This window comes from Typopeltis vanoorti, chromosome 10 (assembly GCF_054136105.1).
Source record: "Typopeltis vanoorti isolate ZY-2024b chromosome 10, IOZ_Tvanoo_1.0, whole genome shotgun sequence".
Classification (NCBI taxonomy): Eukaryota; Metazoa; Arthropoda; class Arachnida; order Uropygi; family Thelyphonidae; genus Typopeltis; species Typopeltis vanoorti.
Window position 1 is genome coordinate 91,113,150 of NC_143558.1, and position 15,223 is coordinate 91,128,372.

The 15,223-nt window shown below is 35.1% G+C and overlaps 1 protein-coding gene across 3 annotated transcripts in view; it reads left to right on the forward strand.

Annotated features, from left to right (window-relative positions):
* Window positions 1–15,223, forward strand: part of Fancl (E3 ubiquitin-protein ligase Fancl) — a 305,279-nt gene that overhangs the window by 222,707 nt on the left and 67,349 nt on the right. For all 3 annotated transcript variants that reach the window (XM_090399196.1, XM_090399198.1, XM_090399197.1), the window contains exon 10: window positions 5,464–5,509. In XM_090399196.1, coding sequence (XP_090255322.1) covers window positions 5,464–5,509 — 46 coding nt within the window. The remainder of the gene's footprint in view (window positions 1–5,463; window positions 5,510–15,223) is intronic.

A 15,223-nucleotide genomic window follows, 5' to 3' on the forward strand; every position in this document is an offset into this window, starting at 1 on the left:
TTCATATTTATATTTTTATATCTACATGTATGTACAAGGGGGGGGGGAGTCTGGAAAGCTCTGATAAACATCTAGAAAAAAAATTATATTAAAGCAACCGATATAACCACAAGAAAGAACAGAAGTACTATTGATGGCTTAAAAAAACCAGAACAACTACCTAGTGTTAACAAAGGAGACACAAAATCTGATAAGGAATCTTACTCTGAGGGATTGGACATTAAGTTCTACTGGGTGAGGGTGCATACTGTGGTAACAGGAAACAAGAAAGGTGATCACCTGGCTAAAGAAGCAGCTATAAATGAACGGTCAAAAATAAGTTATCAAAAGTACCGAAAATCAGCCATAAAAACACTGGCAGAAGAAGTAAGCCAAAGCTTGTGGGAAGAAGAATGGGAAAGATCTAAAAATGGATCAACAACAAAAGAATTTGTGCCTATAATGAGAAGCAGTGATAAGACTATGACTTCAAGTTAGGCCATGTTTGTCTGGAGTTGTAGTAAACATGTTAGAGAGGCTAGTCCTTCATAACCCTGCTACTAATATGTTCTTTCTTTCTTTCTTGTGGTTATATCAGTTGCTTTAATGTCATTTTTGTTCTGGGTGTTTATCAGAACTTTCCAGATCCCCTCGTATTTGCACATTAACATCCATATTTACATTTATATTTTTATATCTACATATTTTATACTATATAATCCAAACATTATGGGTACTTTATATTACATTACAATGATTGGAAGTTGATCCTATTAGCAAAATTAAATCATTTGGATAAGTCTTTCTATATGATAAATCACTCTATAGCTTTTGGATAAGTCTGTTTTGACACTGCCACTTGTCTCCTGAAGTGATGATGTGTTGTTAGGGGCATCTGGATGGAGTCATACAGTAAGTGTAAGTGTATTGACAGTTTGTTGAAGGTGTGGACAACAGATGCAAAATGGTGATTCCAGAATATGGAATCTATTTAGATGATGTCTTAATTTTCCATGTACTGTTAGTAGCATGGTTAAACCTGGAGAGATTGCACCTAATTTTCAGCTGGAGTCTGCTTCTCATACTAGGCACAAATTCTTTTGTTGTTGATCCATTTTTAGATCTTTCCCATTCTTCTTCCCACAAGCTTAGGCTTACTTCTTCTGCCAGTGTTTTTATGGCTGATTTTGGGTACTTTTGATAACTTATTTCTGACCGTTCATTTATAGCTGCTTCTTTAGCCAGGTGATTGCCTTTCTTGTTTCCTGTTACCACAGTATGCACTCTCACCCAGTAGAACTTGATGTCCCATCCCTCAGAGTAAGATTCCTTATCAGATTTTGTATCTCTTTTGTTAACACTAGGTAGTTGTTCTGGTTTTTCATGCCATCAATAGTGTTTCTGTTGCCACTCTAAATTGTTGCAGCTTATTGATCAGAGTTCTTGAGTACCAATTCCCAGAGATATGTGAGTGAATAAACTATAGCAAGTTGTTCTTCTTGGTTGTTTGAACAGAGGAGATGCAGTCTAAAACAGATTCTTTTATAATGGACTGTCTGTAATATATTATGAGGGAACAACTAACATTTCCTTCCGTTTTGCTCACGTCAATGTATATGTGGTATTCGTCACTTTCTGTGATTTCCATCTCTTTAATATATGTTTTCTTTGCTGGGTGAGGCCATTTACTGTAGTGAAGTGGAAGTTCGTAGTTTGAATCAATGTTGGCATTCCTATTATATCTTCTGGAAACTATTTCATATATAAAACAGAACTCTTGCATTTTCAGGTAGATCAGTGTTAGACCAGTAATAATGCAATCTGGCTCAAAAGATATTATCCAGTATCCTTTAATTATTGATATGGCTATAACACATTGAACTGTGTTTAATTTTTGTTGGTTTTTCTTAGATTTTAGTGCATCTTTGCAAGTGAGTACACTGCATGATATCAATGGTAGTATAACTCTGATATGTACTTTTTGTGATTGTTAAGATATTTCCCAGTTTTCCCTTGCCGACTTAGAAGATTTACAGTTTGTAAGCTTTTTCTGGCAACATATGAGATGTGCTTGTTGAAGTTAAATTTGTTGTCTGTTGTTACTCCTAGGTATTTTAGTTGCTGGCTGCCTTTAGAACTTTCCTGTTTAGGAAGGCCATTATAGGTTGGTTGATTGCCTGTGAGATGTGGAGCACTTTAGACTTGGGGCTATTGAAAGTAACTTTTTTCTCACATGCGCACTCATAATTTTAAAAAGTTCTTTGTTGACCATTACTTCTAAGTATAAGCAGTCATTTCCCCCAAATCATTATCATCACATCATCAGCAAAAAGCTGGCTCTGGTTTCAATTGTGAAAGAAAATCTTAATAAGGAGTTGTACTGGATATTCTTGAAACCTTTTCCACAGCAAGAACCTCGCAGGCTGCATCATTTGACTTTCATTGCAGTTTTGGTTTTCAATGTCATGGTTGTTCTTCTGTCTGTGAAATAATTTTTTGTAAGGTAGAATAGGTTTTTTGGACATCACTTAATTGAGTAATTACAAGTGGGGGGGGGGACTGAAAAGTTCTGATAAACACCTAAAACAAAAATGATATTAAAAACAACTGATATAACCACTTGAAATAGCATATCTTAAAACCCTTTAACCCCCATGTTTCATCAAATTTTAATAATTTGTTCTTTTTCTTTTAGGATATATAAGAAGGCATGTCAGAGGTTTTGAAGAAATTCGAGGACACAGAGGTGCAGTTCTGATAAACATTTAAAACAAAAATGATATCAAAGCAACTGATATAACCACACTGCGGGAAACTGAGCAGAGGCATGTTGCTTTTGTAGGACAACACACTTGCTCACACTGCTCATGAAACCAAACCGACAATACACAACAACTTGGGTTTTCAATGTCTGCCTCATCTACCCTATTCGCCAGACCTGGCTCTACTGACTATTTCCAGATTTAAAGAAACACTTGAAAGGAACAAAATTTACCATAGATGCTGAAGTCATATCTGTAGCTGAGGACTAGTTTGTGCAACAAGGGAAAGACTTTTTTCTCAGAGGATTGCAAATAATGCAGCAGCGTTGTAAGAAGTGTATAACACCTCTCTTAGGGAATATATAGAATAATGTGTAAGATACATGGTTCTATCTCAATTCCTTCATGATGATTATCACAACTTTTCAGTGCCATCTGATATAGCTGGCCACCATGCAGCATCGAAAGTGCCTTGTACATCGAGTGAGTCAATAATATGCTATTTTTTTGCTGTAGACGCTCTCGTGTGAACTTTTTAACCTCCATAATAGTATCTACAGTGCTCGATTGAGGTCTAAATGCATACTGATTGCTTCTTAATAGGTCTCTTGAATAGACAAAGTGCATTATTCATTCAGTTTATCAGAAGTTTTTCTAGTACCTTACCAGCGACATTAATAAGACTAATTGGCCTGTATTTACTAATTTCGTCAGATGCATCTTTTCCTGGTTTGGTTATCAGTATAATTTTAGAGCGTTTCCATAATAAGAGAAATCGTCCTTTCTTAAGGCATCCATGTAATTATAAATTCAGGATATTCAAGAAATGTTCTCAGGAGTATGTCTGTAGTTATCCTGTCCTTTCCAGTGGTTTCTTGGATCCATTGATCTTAATATTGATTTCATTTCATTAGTATCATAAGTTGCTGTAGGCATATCTATATCCATTCTTTGTCTGTATGTTTTGTAAATTTCCTCATCTGTGATCAGGCATCATCAGGAATCATCTTGATGTTTCTACTATGAGATCCATATGTTTTTTTTAATAGTTGATAATATGGGTGTTTTATTTTTACTTGCTGCTAATTTATATATATATATATATAGTTTTAAAGATTCAATGCAGAATTTTTTCAATCATTGAAAAAATTTTGCACTATGTTAATAGTGCAAAATTTTTTCAATGATTCTGTGTTCCTATTTGTAATTTTGGATTGATAGCTATATTTAGATTTATGATAATTCTTTCATCTACTCTGCCTTAAATCTTTATTGTTGTAGGTTCTTTGATATAGTCATCTGAGTACATTAACACATGTTCTTAAGACTTAACACCTTGGTTCATCATCACACCAAGGTGCTGATTTTTTGCCATCGATCTTTAGCTTCTTGGATATTCTAAGTGATTGGTCACATGATTTTTCAGACATGAAGTTCAGAAACAAGGTCTATATCTGTCTGCTTGTGCTGATGCCCAGATAGTTAATTTCTTGTCTAGGTTAAGCTGTTGTTCACTTGTGACAGCAAAGTGAAGTGATGCTCTGAGATTAGACTTGCAAATTCTACTTCCAATGCTTTTGCGAATGTATCTAGGTTGGTTTTTTCGTGAGGTACTGCATTGGTTTGACTCATGTATTCCATTTATATTTTTGCTGCTAATGATGAAACTGAATATGCAATGATCAGAACAACTTTCTTCTTCCTCACATCTCCTTTCAGAAATCCAGTATAAAATATCATTGTTAAAGCCCATGTAACTCAGTGGAGATGGCATGTGCCTTTGACAGCGCTAAATCGCCCGAAGATAGAGCCTCATAAGTTCAATTCTAGTCGCGACTAGAGGAACTTTTACTAACCCTTTTTTTGACTGATTCCCAAGTTAGTCAATCTCTGGCACGGGCAAGCGGGTTTCTTCCCCCTGAAACTCAGGTTTTTCGTCCCGTAAACTCAAGAAAATCGACTGTTGAACCCACCCTATTTTCAGACACAAACATGGTGTTAGGGACCACGAGATGGCAGCATTCGTCAGTCGCTTCTCTTCACCGGACACCATGATATTAGTGATAGTCTGGGGCAAGCTATTTCTGATTGGCTACTGGTGGAGATTAAACTTCCCCCTCAGTCTCCAAAAGTTAGATAGGACTAAAACGGCCTCATCTACTCCCTGTACGTGAATATTTAGCTGAATATCATTGTTTGCCATTGTGTGTGTGTGTGTAAGTGTGAGGGAGTAGAAGCATCAGTGAAACACCTGGGGATAGAACCTGTAAAGTATAGGAAAAGAATAGATGGCATAATCCATAACAGAATTATTTAACAACATAAACAACTTACATTGTTAAAAAACTACTGATTTCTCAACAATAAATAGCAAACAGTGAGTGCCCCCAGTTTTTACTGAAGTTACAAGTGATTAGTTCTCTATATGTAAGTTTTTGCATGCATGTTATCTGTGTTTGTAGTGTGTTTCTTGCCTTATAGTTAAATTGTTTCATCAAATGAATCCCAAAGCAGTGGAGAAACAAAATGATTTAAAAAAAAAATAGTATATATATAGTATTTGGTATTATATCAATACATTTTTCTTATTAAATCTATTCCAGTATTTTAAATTGTGTTTAGATAGTTTTCTCGTCTTAAAAATTAATTTGACTTTAGGAATAGAATATTCAAAAATGTTTTACTCCACAGTGTTCCTCAATACATTTTTTTTTCTTTCTAGTTATAGGTCCTTTAAGAGAGAAGTTGAATGAAAATGTTGCTTTATGGTAAGCCCTCAAAATAACCATATGGGGTTTCCATCTATTGTTTATTGTTTCAACTAACACGCATCTTTAACCCAGGGATGGCAAACTTTTCCAGCTCATGTACTAACATTATAAAGATAAAAAGAAAAAAGGGGAAAAAAATATATGGGTGCAAGGTTGAAATATCTCTTTCCAACAAAATTTGTGGGAAATGGATATCCAAAGCATAATGCTCAGTGTTTCCAAAATATTGGAGTGGAAGGCATCTCACTGTAAAATAATATTAGAACAACATATTACATGTGACCAAGTGGAATAAATAAACATTGGCATTTGATTTTGTATACGAATTGAAGAAAGAGGAGTTGTTCTTGCTACAGTTCTCATACAGCAGTCATCTTATATATTCTTTCTTACTGAGGGATGTTGATCCACTTATGTGTGAGTGCTGTAACACTCATTTAACTGAAGGCCATATCCTTCCACTTTATTAATCATGAATGGTATTTATCCGTTGTCAGTTTTACTGATTTAGCTGAGCCATATATATATGCACACACACACCGATGCTGATGTGACTAGATTGCTTGAAGTTTTTCATTTTTGCATAGAAGCAATTTGAATACTTATATCTCGGTCTCAGCAATTTAATATTATTATTTTTATATCTTTATTTAGAATCATTCATTTATTTATATGTTTATGCTTACTGAACAATTTATTGTATTTATTCTTATCTTGCTGTGTATAGAGCTTTAACTTTAGACATGTGTATACACTTAGTATTCCATTTTCCAGTAAAGCCCAAATCAATCAACTAACAAGATTTGGAAGAAAATATTTTCTAGCATATCAAAATATATATATAATAAAAAAGAAATATAAAATAAATTAGATATAAATAATAAAATACATAAATATAAGAGCAACTAAAAGTGTGACACTTTCAGGTGAAAGAATCTCTTTTAATGTCTAGATATTCATTACATAAACATAAACCACAATTTGAAAGTTGTTCCTTTTTTACATTCCATCAAATGTTGTTTCATTATCTGAAAACATATCCAGCAGTTTCATCCTTAATCTAAAGATTAAGGATGAAACTATAATTTCTGTAACTTATTGAAAATTTATTTTTAAAATTATAATTTTATTATATATTTTAACTTTCTTGAAGTGATATATGAACAGTAAATAAACCAAGGAACACCAAACTCCATACTTGCATGAATAGTTGACATGGATAGATTCCATTAAATGACTTAGCACTCGCCATCTTCTTCAGCAGTTGTCAAGCCCACTCACTTAATTTTCTCAACATTGTCAGTTATATAATTAATTCCTTAAACTAATTATATCACTGCTTGATACATGGCATCAGGTGGATTAACTGATAGACTGCAAAAATTCTTATTAACATGAATCACTGATTCTAATTTCATATACAATGATCTTTCTGTCGACTGTCACCATCTTAATGCCTAATATTTAGAATAGGATGTTTGTACAGGACACCACGAATAACTAAATAACTATGGGAAGGGGGGGGCTGAAAAGTTATGATAAACACCTAGAACAAAAATTATATTAAAGCAACTGATATAACTACAAGAAAGAGCATATTTTAAAATTCTTTTATCCTCATGTTTCATCAAATTGTAATAATTTGTTCTTTTTCTTTTAAGATATATAAGTAGACATGTCAGAGGGTTTTGAAGAAATTCGAAGACACAGTGGTGCAGGCCATCATCAAGTTTTTCATGCTGCAAGAAAAGTATGCAACTTAGATTTACCAAACTTTGTGCAAGACTTTAGGGGATTGCACCCTAGAATATCCAACAGATGCCCCCAGATCAGGAAGACCTTCCACAGCAGTCACACCTGAAAACATCAGTGCATGCCATGATCCTTGCTGAAAGACGAATACTAGCCAAAAACATTACATACACTCTGGGGATATCCAGGGAACGAGGTGGGGTTGTTATCCACCAACATCTGGACATGCAAAGGCCTCAGCAAAGTGTGTAAATCATGTGCAAATTTTTTGGCTCGTATTGTGACTGTTGATGAAACATGGCTTCATCACTATGGTCCAGAGACCAAACAACAGTCAATGGAGTGGAGACACAAAGGTTCTCCATGGCCAAAGAAGTTACAAACTAAAAGTCAGTAGGAAAGGTTCTTGCATTATCTTTTGGGATATGGATGGATGATGTAATCCGGTGGCGTCGTGTGCTCATTTCGGTTGGGTGTGGGTTATGCAACCTGCGCAACAAATTTCACGTCAATTTGACTGTATGCATCGCCGTGCGTCTGCAGAAAATTTTTTTGCACGGGGGGGGACAAATAATTACTTCAGTACATTTTTATAATTATTGATTTAATTAAATAATTACATCAAATAAATGTCTTTTAACTTTTTTTATGTAATTATTTGTCGATGTAAACTATAAATACATTATTTTCATTTTACATCGATGAAATACACATATTCAGAATTGATAGTTTTTAGCACAATTTCATAATTGACCGGCATATTTAATTAAAAATCAACTAATTAATTAATCCTAATTAAATTATTTCAGTTTAAAAGCAAAAAAAATCATAAAACTAACAAGTAAAATAATATTAAATTACATATACTTACCTTTTAAAAATGTGTTCTTCTGTTTAAATTTGTTTTGCTATAAATTTACAATTCACACTTCACTCAGTAACTTACTAGACACAGAGGGCAAACTAACTGGTCACTGTTCACAAATCAGAAAAAGATGAACCAAAAACAGGAACACATGTTTTATTGCTGCAATAAAACACGTGTTCTATGGCTACCCTGCCATGGGCCGAAACAGGCCAACCCATAATAAAATTTTAAGACAAAGTTCCCAGGGTCGAGGGTGTAAGATTACATATCTCAATCAATTTTACGATTATAATTCGTGGAATTTTTTAATCGTTCCTGGGGGGAACGTTCCTTGTCCCCCCCCCCCACACCACACACACACACACTGCGGACTCCCATCACCTTGTGATTGCATTTTATCGATGTATGAAAGTTTTGATAGGGCATAGCACATCAGCGCTCATCTTAATTGGTCCAGTGCAATTAATTGCAAGATAACTTTGAATATTATCTCTATAGAGTGGGGATACAATCTGTTTTAGGATTTATTAGAAAACAACAATGAAGGAGAGTGCTATATTTGGTTGGTATATTTGAAATGCTTAAAGATTTAAATATGTGAACCATCATTTATAAGACATGTGAGAATAGGAAAGAATAAGTGTGAGTAGAAACACTTTCATTAATGGTAAACAAATAATTAATAATTATCATTTGTGATATCTGTATCCTATAAGTTGCTGGGTGGAGCGAATAGCACAATCCTATAAAGGATCGTGCTATTTGCTCAATCCTTTAAAAATTTGATGGAGCAGCAAATCATCTCGTAAAATTTGTTGCACATGTTATGTGTATTTCTCTGGTTTGTGTATATTTCGCTCCATTTTCCAAGAATTTTATTTTGTTTACTGATACTCGGTATACATAACATTATCATTTAAGTATCAGCGGTTCTTCTGTCTTATCAATCTCACATATGCTGGTATTTTGTTGTTGATCAACAACGTCTTATAATACACAGAATATTCATTTTTATTCAGGAATAGATATTTTTACTGTCTGTTGTTTCTGAAGACTAGAATAAAAATGTCTCTATACTGTTAAAAAACTTTGCGACCTCAACAGATGCTATACTGCATATGTAAAAGAAAAAACTATTAGCTTTTTTCCCCTAACATCCACTTTCAAATTTTCAGTTCCAGAAAACGTGTAACAACTGTTTGTAATATACAGCCATTGGATACGAAAAGTGCTCAACTCATGACAAGTGACAACGTTCAATTGGATTGGTTGATACAATAACCAATCACAGATGCTAGGTGCTGGATGAGCTCAAAATTTTAGCTCACCCAGCTGCGCCTTTTCAGCAGTTTAAAAATATTAGAAAGCTAAGAATTTGACCTGCTGCTTCCTCTTTACATCTTTTTGAAAGGTTCAATGGTGTATGCATTTCGAAAGTACACCCGGGCTATTAAGCGAATGTGACGCAATGTTGACGCACAAAAAGTGCCTTCTTCATGAAGCACTAATGCCTTATTACCCTCCTGAAGAGGACAATGAAGCATTAGTATATTGTGTTCAATTTTAAGTCTGTAAACAATTGGGGGAGTCTTAAAGGGAATAAATGCAAAAATATAATATCAGTGGTACTGATATTTTGTGGATGAGCACCGTACACCCGGAATATTTACCCCTAGTGTAATCTTTACCAAATACCTTAAAACAGTGAAACTGTTTTGAGGCACTTGGTAAAGATTACACCATCCATCCATCTTACTTACCTGCAGTTTCAGCAGTATATTCAACAGCTCTGAAGGAGGTACTGAAGAAAAAATGCCATGAGAAACTGAGCAGAGGTGTGTTGCTATTGCAAGTCAGTGCACCTGCTCACACTGCTCATGAAACCCAACAGACAATACACAACTTGGACTTTCTCTGTCTACCTCATCCACCCTATTCTCCAGACATGGTTCCATCTATTTCCTGTTACCGAATTTAAAGAAAGAGTTGAAAGGAACAAAATTTCCCTCAGATGATGAAGTCATATCTGCAGCTAAGACTGGTTTTTGCAACAAGGGAAAGACTTTTTTTCTCAGAGGATTGCAAATGATGTAGCAGCATTGTAACAAGTATATAACACTTTGTGGGAAATATGTAAGTTACTTGATTGCACCTCAATTCCTTCATGGTGATTATCACAACTTTTCAACACACCTTCTTATGTTAGGTTTGGTAATTCAACAGTTTGATTTGAAAAAGGCTTCCATTTGAATTGGTAATATTTTGTGGAAACACAACTAAGGATGTATTAATCAATGCATTCCACTTTTTATTTATAACTCACATACTAATTATTTTTAATTTAACTATTAATATTTTAGGTTGGATATGACCAGTACAAATAGATTTTCATTCAGGAGAACATGACTTGCCAAATGGTTGCCAAACCATTCTTTGTTTACAAACAGTAACAGAATATATCCATCCATCGATATGTTAATTAAACATCAGCAGATGCCGTATGGTCACTCAGATGCTCAGTGATGTGCTACACAATTCCTTGCCATGTGGTCATCCTGTATACTTTTTTGCAGGCTTCAACTCTCTGAAGATCAGTCACTTCAGACACACCATCTCACTGACAGTCTATCCCTTCCTCTTTTTCCCAGGAAGAACTTTACCTTCTAATACTGTTCTGAGAAGTCGTACCTCCATCCTTTCAGTGTGTCCAAAGTATTTCAACTTTCTTCTCTTAATATCCTTAAGGAGCTTAAAGTTCTACTGATCCTTTCTAGCACCAATATAATAAACCTCATATAGTCAAAATAGGCTTGGCTTTTCATATCATTTTGAGCGAGCAAATGGAGTAAGTGAGTGGGTGGGTGGATTGGGTTTCAATGAATTTGGTTACAGTTCTTGTTTCTTTGTGATAATCATATTCCAGCAAAAGCCTGCTTTGTAGCACCAATCAATCACCAAACTGGTGATTGATGAGTGCTGGTTATTTCTTGTGTGCTTAAGGTAGAAGTTGTAGATGACAGCTTTGGTGCAGATAAAGAGGAAGTTGCATGTTCTGTGTCTGTTTCTTCTGTATGGACTAAATACCATTAGTCATCTTGGCTGTATGTGTGTAGATGATGATTGCTTTGTTTGCAAGACAGCTTAGACATGTGTGTTCCAAGGTGCCTGGAACTTTGTCAAAGAGACACAAATCCGATTCACTAAGTTGAAATTTGTGGAGCTTAGTAGTAGTTAGCAAAATGTTGTACCATAACCTCCACCATATGTCAGAATCTGGTTTGGTACACTTTGATTTGTATGGGAGATCCTACTGAAAACTGGTTGGCGTGTGCAGGTTTTGTAGATGAGAAGATATGGATGAAAATGTAAAGAACAAAGTTGGAGGCATTGACATGAGGAAGTGGTATATTTTCTTCTAGTTAGAAAAATAGGAAGTGAGGCTTCAGATGACACATGATGAAAGGTGTGATACCTGCAGTTTCTAGAAGGAATTTCGATTCTCTGAGGCATAGCAATATCTGGAAAGGCTTTTATAATAGCAGCTGTTCAGTTTGGGCATTTTTCTATGATTGGCATATGAATGTTTTCCACATTAAGGTCTGTATGATTCTTATTCCTGCCCAGTTCCATTTTGGGAAAAGAAAGTGCTGGTCGGTTGTGAGACTATGTTTCTGTTTGAAAACAGTGGTTCTATAAGTACAGCTGACTCTATTGATCCTGTCAGTGTGTGAGATGAAGTTATTTATTTTTCCACTGCTGTAAAGCATCTCTGTAAAAATAAGGTAGTTTAGAAGGTGATGGTGCAGAATTAGCCATTCGGAGAATTGTGGGCTCTGTTGAATGATTTCATAATGTAATTGTTTTCAAGGGAAATCAGGCTTTGACCTGGCTTATTAAGTAGCTTCCAGAGTGCAGAGAAAGTTGTCTAGTTAGTGTTGTTCCAGAGGAAACATGTGATTGCCTTTTGATTGTGATGATGAAAGTCTTCAGGGGGATGTCAGTACTTTGAGAGTATGCCATAGCACACTCACAGTCATCTGATTGATGATTTGGACTCTTCCTCTAAGTGAAGATGTTGTACGTATGCTTTTTCCATTTTCCTAGCATCTGTTTAAAGTAGTTGTATCCAGTTCAGCGTATTATATATTTTGGTGTTGCCAAGATGTACACCTAAGTATATTTGTCTTTCATTTGGCCTTCAATCAGAGAATCAGTTCTAGCCTCACCAAAACTAATGGTTTTTTGCACAGTTTAATTTGGCCCCTGAGATTTGTGCATATAATTGTGTGCTTCATCATTACATATTATTATGGTGACATTATCATCATATATTTGGTTAACCCTTTAACCAAGTGTAAGCAAACAAAGTTTGCTCCTGAAGTAATTTCAGGACTGGGGGCAACTCGTGGCAAAGGTGGTATGACTTCACATCAGTTGCCTTAGTATCCCACAATGCAAAGCACATCTCCTTGCAGACATGTATAATGCTGTGCATTAAGGGAAGGGTCACTACCCAGACCGATTTTGACCTTTATTGAGGTCTCATCAGTGGGAGCCAGACCCAGAGGTGGTGATACCAAGGTGGAAGTAATGCAGAAGTCATATTTCCATATACAAGTTGCCAAAAGGTGTCACACCTTATTATTAAAATTCTCTTGATTAGAGATAGTTACTGGAAGTTTTTTCCATTAACTATCTCTAATCAAGTTTTTTCCATTAACTTGGTTATGCTACAAATTATATATTTGGTTTAATCCTTTATTTAAGTGTAAGCAAACAAAGTTTACTCCTGAAGTTATTTCAGGACTGGGATAACTCGTGGCAAAGGTGGTATGACTTCACATCACTTGCCTTAGTATCCCACAATGCAAAGCATATCTCGAGGCCAGGAGATTTGTTCTTTGCAAGAACGTACATGCAGTTTTGAGTTCATCTGAAGCAGTGGTTCCCAAAGTGGGCTGTACTGCCCCCCTTGGGGTGTTGGAATGATACAGGGGGGGGGGGGGGGGCGGTAGTGGCTTCATGAGTAAAAGGGAACGGTGAATTGAATTAAAGGGAGCAGTGAAAGCATAAAGGACAAACATTAGGTGCTGAAAAAATTTATCATCAAAAATTTTGATGATATCACTGTTGTATAATGTAAGTAAAGGTTGTAATGGTTGTTTTATTTTCCAAGGAACCGTACAAAATACAAGTTACAGCTGATCGGCATTGGAGTCCGATGACATGTCTCAACAAGGAAAGTGTTGACATGTGCACACTTTCAAGTGATTAGGATTTTACAAGTCCAGTACACATCACATCGACAGGAACATATGTATGTTATGACTTGTTCACTGTATAATACCATAAATATGTGAGATGTATGAAATCAGTTTTAGATTGTTTCTGAATTCTGTGACAAGCAGTTAGCAATTTTAATGTAGTGCATATTTGATACTTAGTCACTACCTTACTTACATGGATTACACACAAAGCAAATTATTGTTATTGCAATAAAACACAGGTTTCACGTGAGTATTTTTATACTGTTTCTTGTAGAAATCATTTGGTTTAGGTACGTGAGAAATTGCATTCTAGCAGTTTTGTAAATTTAGCTGTTTTTTACAGATAATATCATGGCTGAACCCAAGAAGAAATGTAGGCAATATAATATCGAATATTTGAAATATGGCTTTATTCAGTCACCTACAAACAAAACATTTGCGAAAAAGTTTTTTTCAAATGAATCTATGATGTCTTCAAGACTAGATGAACATTTGCCAAAAGTTCATGCTGATAAAAAAAAAAAAAAAAAAAAAAAAAAAGGATTTATCGTATTTTCATGCACTTAAAGAAAAATTTTTGAAACAACCAACATTGGCAGGTATGTTCTCAGCAGCATCCAAATTAGATGATGATGGGTTGCACTCCTCTTACAGTATTTTCTTACTGATTGCTAAATCCTACCAGCTGTTAGTGAGGTCATACACACACTATACTGCACAAGCCAGCCTCTGATATTATCAAGAAAATTCCTTTGAGCAATAATACAGTGCAATGAAGAATTGATAAAATGGCCCAGGATGTTGAAGACTCATTATGTAAGTATTTAAAAACAGTTCTCTATACAACTTCATGAGTCTACTTTACCAGGAAATGAACCCTTACTTTTAGCATATGTACGATGCATAAAAGAAGAAAAAATTTGCAAAGAATTATTATTTGCTAACTGACACTAAAGGAGAATTGATATTTCATGCACTGGAAGATGGTAGGGCGCTATCGCAGTTTTATTGCATATTTCAAAGAGGTGGTGCCAAATGTATTCACTGTGCACTGTGTGATTCATCGTCAACATTTAGTTGCCAAATACCTGAGTGTTTGCCTACACAGGTCATTACATTATGTAATTACAGCAATCAACTTAATCAAGTCATTCATTGAATAACAGATTGTTTGGAAAACTTCGTATTGAAAATGATGAAGAATTCATTCGCTTGCTGCTCCATACAGAAGTTCGTTGGCTTTCAAAGGGTGCCTGTTTGAATCAATTTTATAAACTCTTTGACTCAATACTACAGTTTTTAGAAAAAGAGATGATTCTTTACAAGCCAACTTGATTAATTTTAAAAGTGATATAGCTTGTTTAACAAATTTAATGAAACAAATCTACAGCTCCAAGGAGATGAGCTGAATTTAATAAAAACACAAGCTGTTATTTTTGTGTTTGTGTCAAAACTTGTCCTGTACAAACAGAACTAAGGACGAGGAGAATTCAACCAGTTTCCAAATCTATCAAGAGTGGAAAAATGTGATCAAGATGTGCTCAGCACTTGAAGGCTCTCCATTGTGATTTCAACCAACAATTTAAAGATATTCTTGACAAGATATCCAATTGGGTTTTGGTCCTATTTTCAAGTACAAACAAATGAATCTTTACAATTACAAGAAGAACTGAAAGAAGTAACAACAAATGAGGAATTGAAATTAAAATTCAAAAATGGGTACCAGCAGTTCTGGTTGCAAAAGCAGAAGCCCATACCTTATCATGGATTGTAGGCTATAGTAAATAAGTTTTTAATTGCATTTCCACACGATTTGTGAACATG